Source organism: Anguilla anguilla, chromosome 1 (assembly GCF_013347855.1).
Source record: "Anguilla anguilla isolate fAngAng1 chromosome 1, fAngAng1.pri, whole genome shotgun sequence".
In the NCBI taxonomy this organism is placed as follows: Eukaryota; Metazoa; Chordata; class Actinopteri; order Anguilliformes; family Anguillidae; genus Anguilla; species Anguilla anguilla.
The window spans coordinates 22,632,043-22,654,698 of NC_049201.1; the positions used below are offsets into that span (position 1 = coordinate 22,632,043).

At 44.5% G+C, this 22,656-nt stretch overlaps 1 protein-coding gene across 1 annotated transcript in view; it reads right to left on the reverse strand.

Annotated features, from left to right (window-relative positions):
• Window positions 1–22,051, reverse strand: part of LOC118233634 (membrane-bound O-acyltransferase domain-containing protein 2-like) — a 47,390-nt gene extending 25,339 nt beyond the window's left edge. The window contains exon 1 of the mRNA XM_035429436.1: window positions 21,841–22,051. Within this exon, the coding sequence (XP_035285327.1) occupies window positions 21,841–21,924 (84 nt within the window). The 5' untranslated portion in view covers window positions 21,925–22,051. The remainder of the gene's footprint in view (window positions 1–21,840) is intronic.
• Window positions 22,052–22,656: the final 605 nt, after the last annotated feature.

Consider the following 22,656-nt stretch of genomic DNA (forward strand, 5'->3'; position numbering starts at 1 on the left):
AGCAGCAAAACCCTATCAGCTCGCTTCTGACTGCTTTGAAACTGTACCCAGATCAGCTAATCTTGAACCACTTAGCAAGTGTAAACAGATCAGCTAATTTTAGATATCTATGCGCTACTAGTACCCATATCTTATCACCATATCAGCTTGCACTTTTGCTTAGTTGGCCGAGGTCAGAGCCCAAACAAACCCTTAGAGTACTTCACGGGTCAAAAAGCCAAGCGCTTACGAAACAATGAACACGTAACCACTGCTCCCGGAACCTGCCCTCAAAAGCCAGCAAGAAATTTGGTTGCAAGATATTATCAAGCAAATCAAGCAAAATGAACTTTAGCGACATTCCAAACAGGTACAGATAAAACACCGTCTCTCAGGTTGACCACACCGGGGCATTTAATCCAGTGACACTGCAGACCATCTATTCAAACCACCCCGTGCGCTGACTCCACCGCACTGCATTGTAAAGCACGGTCATGTCAAAGCCACACACATTCACTTCACCACATGGAACTCCAAAGCATGTTTGGTCAAAGTTGCGTATTCACAATATGGTATTCTAAACTACTATTTGGAGGGCTCCAGTTAGTTAATCAAGGGAAAAGAAAAGGAGCCCAATGAAAAATAGGCGGACTTTTGCATGTCACTTTTAAGCTATGCTATTCTCCTTTCTACGCTCTTCCTCCTGGTCTCTCCAAATAAACCAACAACGAAATTTGTTGAGAAATAAGCCATGCCAATTTATAACACGGCTATCTGTTATCCCATAATATAAGAAATAACTGAGGACAGACCAACCTTTGACAAATATCACATTTTCCTCCTCTGCACTGAGTCAGAGGCAAGGGCAGGACTGAAAACATGCAGGTGAAAAGTCAAACAACGTCCAACCAACCCGAGAGAGAACACCCCAAACCAGAATGTGAATCAGCAATCTTCTGAGTGCATGTCCGTGATATCCAACATGCAGTACATGACCAGGTTTACTACAATTACTCGTCATTACCTACAAGCCAATCGCGGTTCTCCAGCCACATTTTACTTTATTGCTATTGTAGGCTATATGCTGGACACCAATGAGTGAGAAAGCCTCCATCATGATTTTTCTTTAGTCTCTTATATTCCATAAACAGCAATCTGAAAATATGAACTCCTAAATACTGGAAGGCGTTTTTAAAAAATAATTGTATTCGACTAATCAAAACTGAAAAGAATTTTAACGTATTTGTTTGGCGCATTTCACAAACAACTGTCACAATACACTTCATGGACAACCACGGCCTAAACCCCCACAGGAGCAGGTCTAAAGCAACAGCGGCAAGGAAGAACTCCCAGGTAACAGTTAGGAAGAAACCTCGGAAGGAACCAGGCTCCAGGGGGGAACCCATCCTCCTCTGGTCGGCTCTAGGTGTAGGTTTGTTACCAACATGGTCACTCAGAATGACTGATGTCGACTGCAGGATTGAAACCAGTCCCATTAAAGCAGAATAAAATAGCACAGGTTGCTCTGAGGAAGGCATAATCCATACAGGAAGGTCAGCCAACCTCAGAAATCTACAGAAAAGAAATAGCCTAACTTCTGTCTAGAGGTCATCTTTATTATCATCAGAGTGCTCCAACTCTATTTTCTGAGGAATAGCCATGAAAGTTTTCATCTGTATATTTTTTTATGGTTTATAGAGTCTGTAGCTGGAGAGAACCCCTCTCATTTTTGAAGTGATTAAGCACAGAAGACACATAACTACTGAAAAATTATTTCCTGCTGTTCATCCCTGCATGACATGTTAAAAGACAGACAGGACAGGAGAGCCCCAGATACACTTATACAGGGGTACACTACTCTGAACCGGGATGGCCGGCCTGCATGCTGGTTTCTATTCCAACCAGTTACCTTTGTTTTCTTTTCCGGACAGCTCTGTAAACTACTGTGGTTCACCACTGTACTTGAGCACAGTGAATACTTTAGTATACATTTGCAGTCTGTGGTTGTAGCTGCTTAAACTGTTCAACTGTCAGGTCAGGATATTATTGAGCCAATTAAATAATTAAGAGAAGAAGATGGCACAAAATCCTGGAACGGATCAGCCCTGGTTGTGGATCCCTGCTCTTATAAATGTACAGGCCTAATGATGACTCGCTCCAAGAGCCTGGCCTTAGAGTGCCAAATTAAAGAAATTATGAACTCATCACACTCTGAGACTCCTCACTCATATGTTAAGGGGTGTGTGTGTGTTAAGCACACTCTTCACTCATGTGTTAAGGGGTATGTAAGATGGTATGTGTGTGTTAGGCACTACTCCTAATAGCGCGTCATAGAAGATCCATATCAGTACACACAAACATGATGTAACACTAAAGGTATTTAACCGTGTGGCACAGTCCATAGGGCAGTACACCCTCTAACCACATACACATCCCCCTGTATGACCTGGGGAGGGGGGGGGGGGTCCTGCACAGTGACCCCATCTTTATCTGAAACATTCTCTGCTTTCCCCCTGCCTCAATAAAGTGGAAAAAAACAGAAGGAGCACAGAAAAGGTTTAGCCAAGTAATTCAGTTGGTTTTCCATGCTCCATGCTCAAATTGCTTCCATCCTTCTGTAGGTAGTTAGTCAACATTACAATAGTGACCCAAGCAAACTATTAAATGCATCTCAACAGCTAACTAGCTGCTTCAAGTTAGGCTAATCATATTATTAAAGTCAAGAGAGCTGTAACCAAAAAAATATTACTTTCATTCAAAACACACTCAGTGCAGTTGAATGGGCCATTCACACCGGAACACAATCGCAACAATCTCTTCATTATTTGAGGGGATGGTATGAATGGTATGCAACAATGCGATAAATCTGGTCTTCAGAGCTGTGGCGTGCCACATAGTTTGAACTTTGATTTTTGCACTTCAAGACATGGACATGTTATCGAACATCTTGAGCAAGAAAGGCATTCAGATCATTTCCATTTTGAGGCTGATTACAGAAAGCAGTGTTGACTTTTACCTTTCCAGAGATTATTTAGCTCGCTACTGATAGCCTGCGGGAATGGCACAGGGGGTGGCTGGGCTGTTCGAGTCCGAGGATGTGGCATTTACCAAGAGTTCTCTGCTGAGTTCAGGGCAGCCATATTCATGGCTCTGGTCCTGAGATAAGACTCTGGGGACGGGCGGTGTCGTGACTCTGGTCCTGAGATAAGACTCAGGGATGCGCTGTGTCATGACTCTGGTCCTGAGATAAAACTCTAGGGATGTGCTGTGTCACAACTAAGGTCCTGAGGTCAGGCTCAAATAAAATCAATATTTATTTATATAGTGTACTTCACAAACAATTGCCCCAATACGCTTTACAGATCTGGTCTAAACCCCCACGGGAGCAAGCCTAAGGCTAACAGTGGCAAGGGAAAACTCCCTGGTAACAGATAGGAAGAAACCTTGGAAGGAACCGGACTCAAGGGGGAAGCCATCCTCCTCTGTTCGGCTCATGGGGTAGGTTTAAATGACCCACACAACCAGTCAGTCAATGTGGGGATGGGCAGTGCCATAACTCCAGTAAGGAGATTAGACCCCGGGGACGAGCTGCATCGTGACTCTGGGCCTGGAGAGTGAGACACAGCTGTCTGACAAATTTTTCTTCATTTTCTCTTCATTAAAAGGGAATTAAGAATGTATTTGGCAAATGTCTGCAAATAGAAGACAAACTACCGGAGTCGTCAACATACTGTCTCTCTTGCAGAAACCTTCAGCAGCCGAAGTTCCTCGCCATTTATTGGCGTTGGGATTTAGTGAGGGCACTGCCAAACGTCAAGCAATCAGGCAGACCCATCATTTTTAATGACTTGCAATGTATGAGGTATGTTGATATGGAACGTGCCCCAAATGACATGCCTATAATAAATTGTTTACACCGCAGCCAGAGAGCTAGCATGAGCTAAGGTAGCCCACAGTATGCCAGGGATGATTCATGCATGAACCATCACTGTAGATGAAGAGCATTTGACCTAAGCCAAATCTCCACTGGATTCTTTTAGTATAAATTAGGTAATGGCAGACAAGGTTAAATACAGTCTAAAGCTAAGGCCTCCAAGAGACCATATTATGAGTAACTGCCATCGTTCAGGACTACTGCTTCTCCAGAGTCATGGACATCCGTCTTAAAAAAACAGAGCTTGCTCTGTATAGGCCATCAGCATTGAGTGCTATGACACACACATGCCCCTGCATCCGATTGGAAGGCTGAACTTAACCATTTCAGTGTGACATACAGTACAGCAGCTTCTCCTATGTGACCTGGTTCAGCGGTATGGCACATCAGCACCCTTTACATGCGATGCACTCAAATGCAGATAACACAGTTTCTCTCTCTCATTCTCTCTCCTGCATTCTATCTCCCACTCTGTCCCACAACTCCCTGTCTCCCTCTCTCCATCTCACACTGACTCTCTCTTTCACACACACACACCTCGCAGTTCTTTGTGTTGACACAGCACAGTAGGTATGCGGGGATGTGATATAACAGAGTGGTTAACCAACCAGGCTTGTGACTTTGAGGTGTCAGGTTGAAACTCCAGGTGGGGGCACTACCGCTGTCCCCCTTATGTACATATGACCTGAAAATGTCCTTCCAAGAGCGGATGGTATGTAAAAATATTAGCTGTGTAAGTCGCTCTAGAAAAGGGAATCTGCCAGGCGTATAAGTGATGTAACCATCACAAGGCTTCTATTAATATCCGAGCAAGTACAGTCACCACAGACCCAGAGAACTCCGGTGGCAGTTCATTTCAGATTGACTGTCAGAGCTAAACAGGAAAGTCACAGATGATTTATTCTGTTAAATTACTCCGCGTGAACCTGAGGCCATGGGAATTCAAAAATGACTTACTCGTCGAGACTTCAGGATTAGCGACTGCTTAGCATCAGTGGCCTTGTTGCTTACAGTAAGACACTGAAGAGCCTCTGATTTGAACATGTTCACACAATGCCACTTCCTTCTTTTAAACCACACGTTTCCTGGCTGAGAATGCAGCCCATTTCATATGTCCCACTGTGCTCCCTGAGTGAGGTTCGGGACTGTAAGGACACGTACAGGGTCTGGTTTAAAGTCAGTGCCTTCAGCAGACCTGCACAAGGCTCGGTGACTCCATTCTCACCGCTCAGGGCCCAAGTTCATACGCAAGCAGTTCCCTGGAATGTCCCCATAATGTGCAACATCCCCTCCAGTCACTGAGTCACACTAATCAGCCATTTTCCTGTTGACAGTTTGAATAATGTCTTCATGATTAAGTGTACCACTGTTTTTGAGTTTCAAAATTTAAGAAGTGCATTTTTGTCACACAGCGATGCGTTAGTGTGCCCATTAGCAACTGTATTTTAGATAAATACTTAGCTCTAAAATGTCAACATTAGTCATTTCATTTTTGTGGATTTCTTAAAACTTTCCTCTATTGCCGGACCTGGGTTGGCTAATCGAAGATAGCCCTTCATCTGAGAACAGGCAAACGGGCAGATTCTCATGTACAGAATGCACATGCGCAGAATGCGGGAAGCTGCTGACTCAGCCATAAACAACGCAAGGCACAGATCAGCAGATTTTGGTCTTAAGACAAAACCATGCAAAATACCGGAAAATACACAGATTTGCTGGCTTGTTTCCAATATGCTGGGAATCCAGTTATTAGTCCAGGAAGTGAACCAAGTGCACTGCTCTTCCAAGTTAGTGATTCCTAAGTTTACTTGAAAATATCCTAGCACAGCCGTGCAGAAAAACGAAAAAAAAACCTTTATAAACGGTATAACTTTACCATTTCATTGAGGCTTAACAACTATGTCCAATTGGAATGTAACAAATTCTCAGTTTCCTGAAAAAGTGTGCTTTATAATAAACTTCCACTTCTGTCAATACATGCACACAAAAATGCCTCCCAAATAACCACCTTTCTATTAGAGCAGCAGTTTCTTCCATGTGTCTGTCCTCAAACTCAGTATCAATGTTTACCTTACCTTACCGTACAATCAGTCTTATCGCCTGATCTCATTGATAAATACTGGCTGTTATCAAGGAGCAGTTTTAGCGTTTGAACAATGGAAACTTTAATGGGTCGCCACCTAATCTTTTGCGCCAGTCCATCCATAAAAAATGTAAATTTTTTGCAGTGTTTTTGATCTGCCATAACAGAACGCAGTTTCTGTCGGGTAGGATAACGAGGTTTGGTGAGGAGCACCGAGAGTTAACGAGCAGGTAACGGCTATGGCAACACGCCAGAATCTACTACAGCAATATACTTTGGGAACACACTCCTAATCAGATACCTGCTCTCCAAAAGGAGGCCATCTGTTCCAACTTGTCGTGAAGGAGACAGAACTCCCTAGAGAATCATCACTCAGTGGATAAGAGCAAGGCTCAGGAACAGGGCGAAGGCGAGGCGTTGGGCACCAGAACTGGACCGACCCAAAAGCCTGTATTACCAGCATACTGAGCATTACATGCGACATTACAGTGTTTTTGCTGCATTCACATAGCAGTGGCGGACAGTTGCTAAAACATTCTCACCGCCCCTGCAAACAAAGTACATGAAATTTATCAAATTTTTCCATCAGTAATAATCTGGCTGTCATCGCTGCCTATCCAAAGTAACAATATTTTTGGGTACACTTAGCCTACTCATTTTATCCAAGACTTCCCGGAGATCACCTTGGGAACCATCATAGCACCTTATTGCAACAACCAAAGCCACGCCCTGTCCTCCTTTAAACGTTCGCAATTATGAAACAAGCGCAATATCAGAACCGTTGACCGAAGAGCAAGGTCAAGTGCTTGTCGAGCAAGAGATAAAATAGCCTATTTAATCTGATGCAATGCTCTACGTTGACCTATTTCGCAGTAAAATATTTACTTCTGTTGTGTGGCCAGCTAAATATTACATGCTAAAATATTTAAAATATTTGTATTTTTAAGTTTTTAAAAATTTTTAAGTACCATTTTAAGTTTTTTTTTCAAAAAATGCATGGATTTTTAAAATGTTAAAAATAATTAGTCACAGTTCGAATTCTAAACTCCTAAAAACAACTTTCTCTCACAGTAAAGAAAAAAAAGAAATGGCAAAACCAGTATTTTTTTTACGTGAACAGTAAAATAAAAGCTTTTTTTTTAATTTAAAAATTTAAAAATTTTAAATTTAAGGAAAGGACACAAACAGCAACGCAGACTTGCTTTTCAGTGGCGTTGAATGTACCGCCGGAGATGATGAAAGCTGCTAACAGGCCTTGAATGACCGACAGAAGCGCGCAGACGGCGGGGGCAGGAAACGGCACGGGCTGAGCTGGGAAAGTACAGGAGGGGCTCTCACCCTGCCGTGCCCCGGAAACCAGGAACAGCGAGACAGGGAGGCTCCTTCACCGCGGCTTCCCCCCCCCACCCCCCCCCACCCCCCCCACCCCCCCCACCCCCCCCAACCGCTGCGCGTTCACGGAGCAGGGGCGCGCGTTCCCACACACCTGTCCTACACTGCCTGCATTGTCTAAGCATGTCTCAGCCAAAAGGCCTGAAGCCCAATCGCACTTCGCCATTTTCCCGGAATGGGGGGAGGGGCACAGGTACGGCCAGGGAGAAGCAGGAAGCAGCAAAGAAACTGGTGGTGAAGCCCAAAAAGAGCTTCAGTGAACTCCGCTTCGGGTCCGCTCACGTCCCCCTGGAGCCCCGAGCCTTTGAACGCTATGAAGGATTCCCCTTTCGAACGGGCTGCGGGCTCAGTACAGGCCAGCGCATACAGGAGAATAGAGAAGCTTCGCGGCCGCGCCTTGTAGTTCTACGCCTCGCAAATAACAAACACTTAAGGAGAAAGACCTTTTTAAAAAAAAAAAAAAAAAAAAAATACAGGAACTCGCAGATCTCACTGGCCCCCGGATTACGAAGCATCACCAAGACGCCCGTTGCTAGGAGACGGCCTTCAGACAAATGAGCAGGGGCTGTGGAGCAGAAGCCACCGAACGGAAAAAAAAAAAAAGGCCCGGAGGCCGCGATTGCGTCTATTTATAAACGCCCGGCGCTCTGAGCTCACGTTCCCGTTATGTTTCCACAACATTTCAGAGCTGCGTTCTGCCGTCGGAGGAAGGAGGCGGAGACACAAACGCAAACATCTGACAGGTGTGAAACCAGAAACATTTTATAGATCTACCATAATATGCCTCTCTAGGACAGTCTCCCTCACAAGATGAGGACACTGGAAACAGCAGGCATTCACATTGTGCTACATCATCCGTGGCTGCCACTACGTGCTTATGTAACCCTGTTAAGTAACCGACATCTGTGACTGGAATGAGTCTGTAATGCATACTACAGTCGCCATGCTGAGGTTCAGCCTTTTGCACTGCCTAGAACACCAGCCACTTAATCTGACCAAAATACACTTTTGCACCACCTAGAACACGAGCCAATTAAACTGACCAAAATACACTTCAGAACTGCCTAAAACACAAGCCATTTAATCTGACCAAAATATACTTCTGCACTGCCTAGAACACAAGCCATTCAAACTGACCAAAAAACACCTCTGCACTGCCTACAACACCAGCCACTTAATCTGACAAAAATATACTTCTGCACCACCTCGAACACAAGCCATTCAAACTGACCAAAATACACCTCTGCACCGCCTAGAACACAAGCCATTTAATCTGACCAAAATATAGGCTACTTTTGCACCGCCTAGAACACAAGCTATTTAATCTGACCAAAATATACTTCAGCACTACCTAAAACAAGCCATTTAAGTGGACCAAAATACACTTCTGCACCACCTAAACACAAGCCATTTAATATGACAAAAATACACTTTTGCACCACCTAGAACACAAGCCATTTAATCTGACCAAAATATACTTCTGCATCGCCTAGAACACAAGCTATTTAATCTGACCAAAATATACTTCAGCACTACCTAAAACAAGCCATTTAAGTGGACCAAAATACACTTCTGCACCACCTAAACACAAGCCATTTAATATGGCCAAATATACTTCTGCACCACCTAAAACACAAGCCATTTAATCTGACCAAAATATACTTCTGCACCGCCTAAAACACAAACCACTTTATTTGACCAAAATACACTACAGCACTGCCTAAAACACAAGCCATTTTATTTGACCAAAATAAACTACAGCACTGCCTAGAACACAAGCCATTCAAACTGACCAAAATATACTTCTGCACCGCCTAGAACACAAGCCATTTAATCAGACCGAAATACACTTCTGCGCCCCCTAGCATGCATGTCGTTTTGTCTTACAGAAATGCACCGCACCCTATAACTGACACCAGTGTAAAAATTATTTCTGTAACTAACTAAAGAAGGACGTCCCTTGGCACAGGACCGTATAGGTTAGAATGAGGGAGTGAGAGAAAATATATGCCACTTACAGCTATAAAAAGGCCAGGGGAGAAAGTGTACATTAAACCATAAGCGGACGTGACAGACAGAGCGAGAAAGAGAGATGCACGATCCGGTGGACCATTAATAAAACAGCTATTACTGGCCTCGGTGAGTGTTACAGTACGACAGCTACCCCAGCCAGTCTTGGCTCACAAGCTTGACAGGCCTCTATGACACATATACAGAAAAAAAAACACATTTCAAGTCTGGCCTCTCTACCCAGGTCCTGGGCAAACCAGCGAATGGGAAACATTTGAAGAAGGGAGCGGGGCATGAAATTATGGGTCCAGGGCAATGTGAGCTTGTGTGTGTGTGTGTGTGGCGAGAATTCAGGGGAGGGGTCCAGGGCAATGTGAGCTTGTGTCTGTGTGTGTGTGTGTGTGGGGTGAATTCAAGGGAGGGGTCCAGGGCAATGTGAGCTTGTGTGTGTGTGTGTGTGGGCGGTGAATTCAGTGGAGGGGTCCAGGGCAATGTGAGCTTGTGTGTGTGTGTGTGGGGGGGGTGAATTCAGGGGAGGGGTCCAGGGCAATGTGAGCTTGTGTGTGTGTGTGTGTGGGGGGTGAATTCAGGGGAGGGGTCCAGGGCAATGTGAGCTTGTGTCTGTGTGTGTGTGTGTGTGGGGTGAATTCAAGGGAGGGGTCCAGGGCAATGTGAGCTTGTGTGTGTGTGTGTGTGGGCGGTGAATTCAGTGGAGGGGTCCAGGGCAATGTGAGCTTGTGTGTGTGTGTGTGGGGGGGGTGAATTCAGGGGAGGGGTCCAGGGCAATGTGAGCTTGTGTGTGTGTGTGTGTGGGGGGTGAATTCAGGGGAGGGGTCCAGGGCAATGTGAGCTTGTGTGTGTGTGTGTGGGGGGTGAATTCAGGGGAGGGGTCCAGGGCAATGTGAGCTTGTGTGTGTGTGTGTGTGTGGGGGGTGAATTCAAGGGAGGGGTCCAGGGCAATGTGAGCTTGTGTGTGTGTGTGTGGGGTGAGAATTCAGGGGAGGGGTCCAGGGCAATGTGAGCTTGTGTGTGTGTGTGTGTGTGTGGGGGGGGTGAATTCAAGTGAGGGGTCCAGGGCAATGTGAGCTTGTGTGTGTGTGTGTGGGGTGAGAATTCAGGGGAGGGGTCCAGGGCAATGTGAGCTTGTGTGTGTGTGTGTGTGTGTGGGGGGGGTGAATTCAAGGGAGGGGTCCAGGGCAATGTGAGCTTGTGTGTGTGTGTGTGTGGGGGGTGAATTCAGGGGAGGGGTCCAGGGCAATGTGAGCTTGTGTGTGTGTGTGTGTGTGGGGGTGAATTCAGGGGAGGGGTCCAGGGCAATGTGAGCTTGTGTGTGTGTGTGTGTGGGGGGTGAATTCAGGGGAGGGGTCCAGGGTAATGTGAGCTTGTGTGTGTGTGTGTGGGGGGTGAATTCAGGGGAGGGGTCCAGGGTAATGCGAGCTTTCAGGCTTGGTGAGCCACAGGGGCTTCCTGTGCTCGCCACAGAAAATGAAGCCATCCTCCCACAGTGCAGGGACCTAAGACTGTAATATACTGTACACTGTATTTATATATAACGCCCCCCTCCCCCCAAACAAACACACGCGCTCACACTCCCCAGCTCACCCTCTCTCAAACAGGGGGTTGCCATTTACAGCAAAAGCACCAGGGAAATCCACGCGCTGACCTTTGTAATCTAGTAACTGCTCTCTTTGAACGCCTGTCCCCGATTTAAGTATAAATACCTTTCAATGATGAAAGCACTTTATTTATTTTATTATTAAATGTGTACTCCGGGTGATGGTAAATGCTCTTAGAGCTCGCTCACCGCGCACGTCCACTGGTGACCTCGAGCACATTAAAACACGTTTATCGCATCAAACCCACGGGAAGATTATACTGGCCAGCTACTGCAAGCAATCAAACACTCAACGCGAGTGTACTGTCACAAAATGAAGTTCTAAAAGCCACTCACTGGTAAAGCCGGCCTGACCTGCAGATACCCACAAGCTTATCTACATCTAGGCTATATATAGAAACGTAAAATTGATTTGATGTAAAACTGAAGATATAATTAGTAATGCAAATCTTTCATGTCGTTAAACCCACGTAACAACTCACTGGAATCACGCCTACCAAACCATTACAAATGTCTGTATTACTAATCCAACAACACAAAGCAGCATCAATACTGCCAACATTAGTAGCCTCTTATTCATACTAGATTGCGAAGATTAAAACGAGCGATGACCCAGATTTCAAGCGTCTTTCATTTGTGTTGGTCATAATATATACAACGGTTTGTAGCATTACAAGACAAAAGTGCTTAATTTGACTGAAAAGTGAGATTTCACACTCTAGCTAGCTTGCTCAACATGCGTAAATGAAAACAGAAATCATGCCTAGGGTTTTTTAATATTATTAGTCTGAGTTGCACAAATTTTTTATCAGAACACTTAAACTTTTTTTGTAGTATATTTCATCTTCGCACTTCTGTTACAACTTACAACTGTCAGAATAAAATTATGAGTTTATTATGAGTTTTGGGAGTTGGCATATTATGGAAAAAAAATATTTTGATCAAAACACAAGTGAATTAGTCCAAAACACTGATTTTGAAATGCCCTGCATTCCAAAGAAGCAGCACTCCACAGGCTAGCTCAATCACTGGAACAGCTACAATGATAATTAGCTACAACTACTTAAAGTAGCCTAAATCGTATTTACTTTAAATAATCATTATATTAAGCTATATTGCCATCACACCAAGGCAGAAGCTCACCTCTGTCAATGCAGTCTGAATATACAAAGCTCTTTTATAGCATTTAAATGCACTGTGGCAACAGTCTGGGTGGAGAATTTGCATCAGCCACAGGCAGTGCTGTTCACACTGACCCCAGCACGAGTTCAGCAGAGCTGAGGAGAAGACAGCTACCCTGAAGCCAGGGAGCACAGACACCGCCACTTTTCATTTTCATTTGATTATTTCACGTCAGCACAATTTTTAAATTAATTTCCACCTGACTTGAAAGAATAATAGTGCAACTGTCATGCCAATAATAGTACAAATAACAGCAGTGTTCCTCCGACAACTACATTTTAAACAGTGTTTAACCATTATTCATCTTTCTGGATGTTTTATGGAAGCAATTCAGGTCCAAGTGCCTTTTGGCTGACAGCAGTCAAATCACAACAAAATCCGGGATTCAAATCTACTACTCTCTACCTCCAAGTCAACTTCTCTGAGCTCCACCCTGCACACTCACCCCAGAACACTGATGTGGGAGAAAAGCGCCAGCGGCCTGTCTTTTATTACTTAACCGTCAGACTGCAAAGATGTGACCAGTGGTCAGGGAGATCACTGGACTGTGAGGACTGATAAAAGTCCCCCAGCGAGGCCAGACTTTTACTCTGGCACGGTAGCCTCTGTATGACATTTGACATAACCATATGAATGGCTTAACTCAAATGGATTTTGAAGTATCATATTATCATTCCAAGACCGGAAACCATATAAAATTCCACATGTGGAATTGCCAGCATCTAGCAACAGTCCTTATCCAGACCGACTTACACAACTTTTTACAAGGTATCCATTATTACAGCAGGATAGCTGGATATAAAACTGAAGGTTAAGTACACTGCTCAAGGGCACAACGGCAGTGTCCTACCTGGGAACTGAACCTAATGGTCCCCTAATCATTGTACTACACTAGCGCACAGCGTTTAACTGTCCTTTGAGGACACGATCATAAACGTGCACGTACGCACATGGCAGAAGGCAGCACGGGCACGCACACGCATGCACAGCCGTTCAGCAGCCGCGAGTGCCTCGGATTCAGGGCGTGCTCTCGGTGCGGACTAATCCCCGGCCCGCCTCTTCTGCGGCGGAGTTTGGCCCGCGGGCACTTCCTGGAGTGTTTCTAACGCAACAAAAAAAAAAAAAAAAAACCCGGCGCGCTAACGCCTTAGCAGGACAGGCCCCTCCGTTTTTCACACACCGCGCGGTTCCCGGCGGGTTGAGTAAATTACAGCAAAAGGCTGGAGGAAAAACGCGCCTTCGGTTCCCTCTCAGACATCGAAGGGCAGAAAACAAAACTCCAACCGCCACAATGAGAGTCAGTCAAAACCGATCTGCGGCTTTTCACCCAGAATTACAAAAAAACAATGCCAGCCAGATCGACAGGAAACCCTTCTGTTGTGAAACTGAGCGGCGGCGGCGGCAGTCAGTCAAGCCGTTTCGGTGCGAGGAGAGTGCAAACGGGCTGTGCAAACTGCAGTCTTTGTGCGAGAGCAAAGACCACCTCCAGGCCTCGCGCTGTCTATCAGTTTGACTCTGAAATTGCTTAGAAAGGGCATCGGGCTCTGCACACAGCAAGCACGACATCATACAATGTCACTAAGTATCAAAGACAGGGCTCAGAGGTGGCCTTCTTCAAGCACTACTGGCAGGGGTGTGGGGGGAGGGGGGAGGGATTTAAATACTATTCAAGCACGAAGGAGGGATAAAAAGTCCTAAATATTACAACCCGGTGAGCGAGGTTCCGCTCTTTTTCCATTCAAACTTCAAAATCGATTTCCCGCTTCAGTTGGATTCTCATGTTAAAATGACAGCTGCAGAGAAAAATGGAAGTTACTCATACTGTACATGTTCAGAGAACAGCTGCCTCTCGATGGCTGGGCAAACAACATCCTGAGAGAAATTAAAGTGTTTATAATTTATTCCCCGAAGAAGAGAAGGTGGGGGTGGGGGGGGGGGGGGCGAGCTCAGTCTCCCCGGATCAGCCGGCACATTCAATCAGCTGAGCCTACTCCCCCGAGCAAGGCTGAGGAACCTCCTCTGAGAAATTAGGCCTCCTCCCTCTCCTCTTTCCTCCTCCTCCCTCCCCCTCCCCATTGCCCCCCCCTCCCCCCATGTGCCAGCCGGCTCACACAACAACAAGCGAGTCACACAACACAAAGCAGAAGTGTGTTTTATCGGTTCTGCAATACGTATCGGTGATTTACACAATTTAAACAAAAAACAAAAAAACAAAAACAGAACACGTGGCAGAGGGGAAATAAATTGCACTAGCTCCGTTGTGAAATTGGTCACGTAAAAGGACCAACACCTGAAGTAAGAGCTGCAAATCACACGGCTCACAAACCAGTTTGGACAGAAGAGGATGTTGTCCATGTCAACACAGGGCTCATTCCAATCGCTCGTTTCATCCACCTGTCTCCTTAGGCCTCGTGCGACCCAGAAATCCATAGAGGTCTGCCATCTTTAAAGACATCACAATTAATGAATTAAAGAGTGAAGGAGGCTCCTGGAGGATGCTTCAGCGAGGACACGCGAGTGCAGCCTTCGCCTCGATTCCTCCGTCCTCGTATTGTATAATGTTCATTGCGACCTTTGTTACGACCTCTGCCGGGTGGGGATGGGTGGAGTTAACGAGTGAGTATAAGCCCGGAGGAAGAGATGAAAGGATTGAAAATATGTGATTGGAATGAGTCCACAGATACACAGCTTAGTGTTTTCCTCCATTTATACATGGTGTCACAACCGCCCCCCGCTCACTGTAGGAGAGGGATACGCTGATACTCACTGAATGAGAGGGATACACTGATACTCACTGAATGAGAGGGATACACTGACACTCACTGAATGAGAGGGATGCACTGATACTCACTGAATGAGAGGGATGCACTGATACTCACTGAATGAGAGGGATGCACTGACACTCACTGAATGAGAGGGATGCACTGATACTCACTGAATGAGAGGGATGCACTGATACTCACTGAATGAGAGGGATACACTGATACTCACTGAATGAGAGGGATGCACTGATACTCACTGAATGAGAGGGATGCACTGATACTCACTGAATGAGAGGGATGCACTGACACTCACTGAATGAGAGCGATGCACTGATACTCACTGAATGAGAGGGATGCACTGATACTCACTGAATGAGAGGGATGCACTGACACTCACTGTCAGAGTGGGATACACTGATACTCACTGTCAGAGTGGGATACACTGATACTCACTGAATGAGAGGGATGCACTGATACTCACTGAATGAGAGGGATGCACTGATACTCACTGTCAGAGTGGGATACACTGATACTCACTGAATGAGAGGGATGCACTGATACTCACTGAATGAGAGGGATGCACTGATACTCACTGAATGAGAGGGATGCACTGACACTCACTGAATGAGAGGGATACACTGATACTCACTGAATGAGAGGGATGCACTGATATTCATGGTAGGAGTGGGATACACTGATACTCACTGAATGAGAGGGATGCACTGATACTCACTGTATGAGTAGGATGCACTAATATTCACTGAATGAGAGGGATTCACTGATACTCACTGAACGAGAGGGATGCACTGATACTCACTGAATGAGAGGGATGCACTGATACTCACTGTCAGAGTGGGATACACTGATACATACTGTAGGCCAGGGATACACTGATACTGTATGAGTGGGATGCACTGATACTCACTGAATGAGAGGGATGCACTGATACTCACTGTATGAGTGGGATGCACTGATACTCACTAGGGTAGGGCATTACTGCTGAGCCACTTAGGTGGGTATCCAACCTTCCAGTGTACCATTGGGTAACACATGCAATCTCAATTTGCCCTGCATGAGCTATCGCAAAAACACAAGGAGTCCTGTTCTCTAAGAAAATAAAGATAATACAGAGTATCCCAGCAAACAACGGCACGTGACTTTGGGACTTGAAGCACTGACAGAAGCAGAGGGGCAGTGCCCCCCCTAAATCAGGATTACTGATTTAGAATGGGGCCGACTCAACTTCATCTCTGGCACAGCATCTAATGGGCAGCCGACAGACAGGCCACCTGGCCAACCTCCAGTCCGCCTAAGCTTAGCAGAGGTCAGGGGGGCAGTGTCATGGAGAGATGCCAACTGTGGGATAGGTTGTAAAGCAGAGGGTAAAGCTGGGTAAAAAAAAGGAGCTTGTGAGTAATCCGTACATGATCTGGACAAACCTGTCATCCGTGAATCTGTGACCAGTTAAACATGCAGGCCGCAGCAGGGGGCTCCAGAACAGACAACTACATACACCCCCATCAATAGTAAAGAATGGCACACCACCCTATATGCTGAGGAATCAACACTCACTACCATCCACACTGAGCAATCAACACTACCATCCACACTGGGGAATCAACACTGTCATCCACACTTATTACGCCTAGCAGATGCCCCCAGCAATTTAAATACGTTCAGCGTTTTCATACCACTAAGCAATAGCAGGAGGTCACTCCAGGAATCAGAAATCAACCATAATCAATATGCACCTGACCCTTGCATTAAACTATAGAATGCATGTTTTAATATTCTAGGACTCTCATTTGAAATACGTAGCCTAATTGGTGGGCCAAAATTTGAGCGGCACTTCTGAGCACTAGCTCTGGCATTCACTAGCCCAGGCTTTTGGAAGAAAATTTAATCTTGAGGACTCCATCAGGACAGTGACAGACCATTATTGACATGACTGATTAGACGGATTCTGAATAGCCACAGCGTTAATAGTATTTTTGAATCATTAGTTCATTTTAGAGAAATTAAGCCAGCTCTTTAAGGGTTAACTTAAGAGTTATCTTCTCACCCATCATCCATGAATTCCCATCCTGCATGTAGCCTATCGCTAGCTAGCAAAGTACCAACAGCCAACTAGCTAACTTAAACTAATGTTTGATTGCTTCTGAGTTAGAAATTATTTGTTTATTTAGGTTAACACTGAAGCCATTAATTTTTCCCCATTTAGAGATGAGGATTCAAAAAAATTTAATTAAGGAATTTAAAGCCCCCAGACCATCTGTCCAAAGAGCCGATGTTGTTACGCGTTATCTGTAACAAACAACAAAATTCATTTTCAATACAATGAAAATGCGGAATTCAAATGCCAAGATAAGAATATGCTTCTCAAACAAGGGGCTCTTAACAGTTCCTGTGGCCAAATAACCATCATAGAAACACATTTCTTTCCATGCCCTTGACACCTCATTCCTGTTAACTGCAACATAATTTAGACCACGGGCAGCGATAATACTTAACAGCTCTAGCGTGTTTGCGAACCCCTGTGTGTCTCATGCCAGATGCCCGTTATCCATCTGCATGCGAGGGGCACCCCACAGGACCTTCGTTCACAGCGGCAGTAAAGGAACCAAAGTACTATTAATCCATTTAAAAACAGCTTTGTTAAGATTCTCAAATCCGGCCCAGAACAGGGGCCTTTAAATCGAACCTGCACTGAAACAACAGCCGAGCTGGGAAGCACGCTCGCCCCACAGGTCCCTTTATACCGACTGGACAAACAGGGCCCTGAATGAGTCAGGAGGCAAAAAGGAGGAGGAGTCACCAAGGTGGGGGCTGGGGGATGGAGGCGAAGGGGCTGGCAACGGTACAACAATCCCCTCTCATGAGGCAAAGCCGCAGACTTCTCAGTAGGCAACATTCCAAACAAGGAATGCGGACAGACAGGTAGGCCCTCACAAGTATGACTTCAGACGGTATGGAGTAACGTTGCCGCTCAAATTCCAACCAACAGCACCTCCCACCCCAGACCCAATATTTTATTACGGTTAGCTTCACTTAGGTCTTGACACACTTCTAAGAGGACCACAATAGTTTTAAAGTATGAGTCAATTTCCTGCAACTTTCAGAGCTGACACTCTTGATAAAGCCAGCGGATAAAACTGTTGATTCAGACGGTCCTCCCCATTTGTAAATAATGTACGATACGCTAATGGCCATGGGCGAAGAGAATTCTGCAATTGCGACACCTTCAATGGCGTATACCCAGGTCATTCTGAGCACTCGTAACAATGAGACAAAAAGAGTTTCCCAGAAAATGAACAAATGTGGATTTCCTTTCCTTCTACACAGATTCTCTGGGATGTATGTAGAATGGTCTCCGATTAGGATGGCTTTGTGCCCCATAATGTTTGGTACCAACAGCAAGTGTGAAAAAAGCAAAAGGCCTGGGCTTAAACAAGCATTTTTTTATTTATTTTTTTTAAAGCATTTCAATCCTAAAAGTTTTAATAATCAAGATGCCAAGCAGGATAGCCAAGACCTTATGGCTACGCAGAAGGCATACGCATAGGGTTTACAAATCACACCTAGCCAATATGCGTCTTAGAGGCCTCACACGTCAAATACATTCATACACTGCAAATGTATTTTACTTTAGCTTGTATACCTATAGAATTACGTATAAGACTGCCATCAGCACATAACTCCATTTCACTGATGAAGGCAATATGCTGAAATGCATGAATCTTCAATCAGCGTTTGCAAATCGAGGTGCTGCTTGTAACTATAGGCACCAGTATATCCCCAATGTACTTGCCTGTTATATCTCAATTTTACTGTACATTTTCGAATGGCCCAGGCAGTTTTACAAAAGTTTCATAGACTTGCCCAAAACTCAAACAAGCCTGTAGGCCTATGACGACACTGCATGTTCCACAGACTCGCCCATTTCTTCCCAAGACACACCTAGTGAAAAGAGAATGACGTGGGTCAGCTGTACATGGCTGTGATGGTCAAATTTCAAATTAGTCAACCCAGAACACCAAGGCAGTAGAATGAGTACTCAGCAGTGAAAAAAGAGACAGCTCACGCCTTCCCCCCTCCGTCACCCCACATAAAGTTGTACCCATTTTGACGAGCCAGTTCGTATAGTTTTTCAACATACAACAAGATCCTCAGACACCAACTGACTCAGACGCATCACATATCATGGGGGGGGGCAATCACCGCATTGCTTCCTTCAAACCTTGACCCTTGCCATTTCAACGGCATGTAGCCTACGGTCCAGCGTTACCTGGGAATCAGGGCAAATGAACACCTGCACCCTCTGTAACAGACAGGAGTCACAGAGAGCACTTGAGAAGCTCTGAACTGTATATGTCCAACAGAGGCCAATGCAAAAGCTACCAAAACTGAGCTCCACAACCCACCACCTGTGACTGGCCAGTGGCAGGTCAGGAAGCATGCAGTTTTCATTGCTCTGATTGAACGCATGAAGTTCAATTCACGGTGTAAGATCCTGAAATCAGTGATTAACATTTCACTTTTGTGAAAAGGCTCAAGAAAAGCATTCTGTGCTTCGTTCGCCAAACCCACAATTTCAGCTCATGAAATACATTTATTTGTTTGTGGCCAAAGAGGCATAAATTCCACAAGTTATTTTATCTGAGGGGGAAAACAGCTGCCATTCTTAGAGACAAAGGAAATCAGACAGAGCTCATACCCAATACAGCACACAGTAAGCCTCTGTCAGTAGCATATGGTAGCTTCAATGGATAAGTCTAATGTTGCTAAGAATAGAGAGCAGCTTTTTAGGAGTATTTAGGACAACATTCAAAAAACACTAAAACTGCAGCTGGCTGCACAGTGAAACTGTCATTCAGACAGCATGACGCGCAGACGCCTTACACACAGGAGTAGGCTACAGAGCCACCCAAAATTACTCCCACTCAGTCGACTGCAACACACGCAAGGACGCAAAGTAGCCTACAATCAAACGAAAAATGACAGAAAAAACGGCCTTTCCCATGGCAGAGTGGGTGGGTGTATTCAAAGAAACAGAGTTTAAAACTTAGGTGAAATATTAAGATATCAATAAAACGATACCAGATGTATTTTTATTTCTGTGGGGGTTTCGGCGAAAGCAGTCTTGTACCACATCATGCTCGTAACCTGTAGGGTCTAAGAAGTGCCTGTGCGCTGGCACGTGGATTTCTCATACTACACCGCCCACAAGAGAAGACTGAAAGGCTCTCTGTACAATAATGGCATCCTCATCTCCATAGAGGACATTATTTAACTGTTAAAGTAAAGGGAAAATCTTACTGATTAAAACCTTCAGTGTATTTGGATATAACACACTTCATCTGGCCGTCTTAAAAACTGTCTTAATAAGGATGGATCCAAATAACACGATTTTTACGAACAAATGTTTAACGAACATATGCCATGTTGGTTTCATGTGAGGAGTTGATATTTCAATTCATCATTAAAACTCAAATAGTTTGCACAACCGTTTGCGTACCAACGTTTATACAGCACTATACAGTTCCTAGCAAATATTGTAGTTGGAAAGGTAGCCTAATCGGTTTAAACTAAGGATTACCAGGGTAACCACGATCAAATTAATAGATTTAAAGGATGACAAACGCTTCTTGACATTCAATATATGCCTTAACACGGTATGGTAATTAATATTCCTAGGAGACCACTGTGCCCATTATAGTAGCATACAAGAAGGCCGATCTATTGAAAGAAGGATATCCATTTCACTGTACTCCCTTTATTTTAGCGAACTGCAATTAAATTCAAGGAATGAACATGGGATTGGAACATGGTCAAAACAGGGTGCATTCCAATCGATGTAAATTATAACAACGGCAAATAGCCTAGTTAAACGCAGTGCCAGTGTTTTTATACAAGTATTTACGAACGTAAAAGTTTACTTAGCTAGCTACATGCCAACTTAATTTGCAGAAAAGCATCTTTCTATAGCTAGTCTTAGTTCCATGAAAACGTAAATCAAGTTCCTTTTCCACACACTCCAGCATATAAAACTACGAACTCAACACGCGAAGGCGTGCACGCCCAGACAAAAACGCCTCAGAGGAAATCAAGAGAACTTTAATTTCACTCGTGGAGGTGAAATTTTTTTGAAGACACGGGCCTCATCTCTGAAAAGCAAGTAGCAATGTAGCATAAAAGCACAAACCAAACTGACCCACATAATGAAACGGTATAGGAAAAGGGAGGAGACCAATTTAAAACACATCTGTCCGTCAACACTAAAATTCCAGTGGGAGATTTGCGATCCGTCGTGTGAATCCACAGATCAGTGAGTTACATTTTTATTATCGAAAACATTCGGACAAAAATAGCATATGAATGCTAGTTAGGCACCCCTAGGCTATCATTTGGCAAGCAATATTAGTGGTAAATTATTCCAACGAAACAATGAATGAACACTATAACGTTGACAACAGTTGTTTTATTTTTACAAGAACAGTTCAGCATGAAGATGATTTTCAGAGAATACGCTATTTAAATTAATTCAATATTGTCGAAGCCATTTTTGTAGCTGAGAGCTTATAGTTAGCAAGATAGCTGGCAAAATATTAAAATGATAGGTTAGCATTCGAAAGAAGCAACACTTCAACACTGCCCGCATTTAGATATAGGCTATCATTTGTGTAGACAACATCATCAATCAACAGCTATGTATGTCGCTCAAAAACATCAGTGGTATCACTATACAAAGGGAAATGTTTCAAATGGAGTAATAACGTCAGTGGGTTAGCTAGCGATGTGCTATACGTAATTTCAGTTGTCTTCATCAGAACGACGAAACCATGTTTCAATATAAAAACATTTTAATCATACTGGAATTATTTACCTGGTCTAGAGGGAGGTTTATAATCTTGCTGATCGGCTGCAATAAGTTGGATCCTGTACAAGAAGATACTGTTTCAGTGGCCATGATTCATTCAGGGCTGTGTGAATCCTTTTCCCCTCTCCCCGATTCGTTCTCTCCTCGGTTGATACCGAGACTGCTGCTGCAAACTGGCTGTCTGTTATTCGTGCTTTAGCACCGCCGAAAGACACTGTACCTTCATAACAACAAAACCAGTGTGGGTGGAGACACATATCCAACCCCATTTCTTAACCAATCATTAGAACTATTGATGGCTACTCCATCCAATCAAAAGAAACTAGGCCTAAATTTGGGTTTCGTCGTGGTTGATATAGGCTACAATGCCAAATCAACAAGCCAGTTAGGCTGACACTAACTGACAGCCATCCAGGCTGTTTTGTCATTGCTCAGTTATGTCAGAGAAAGCGACGATGACAATTTGGGCTGCCCCGAATGCACTTTCTCTTGTAGGCAAATTTAGTATAGTAGTTACAATTTGTGTTAACTCTACCCGGCACATTGACTAAGTTGGCACCGAAATCAACAGTTATAGCATTCTAAGATAAAATGAAAATTGATTTCTAAACGTATTTCGGTTGTTTTTTGTTTGTTTGTTTTTTGTTTATCATAACATCGATTGGTTGTTGCATTCAGTATAAATTCTCATTTTTCCTGCAACTGGCATGCAGGTGGTGGACAAAAAATGGAAACACCACAAAATATTTTCATTAAGAATAATTGCTCTCTACTGTGATGCGCGCAGGTTATTGCCATAGGCTGGGTGCAATCACACCAGTT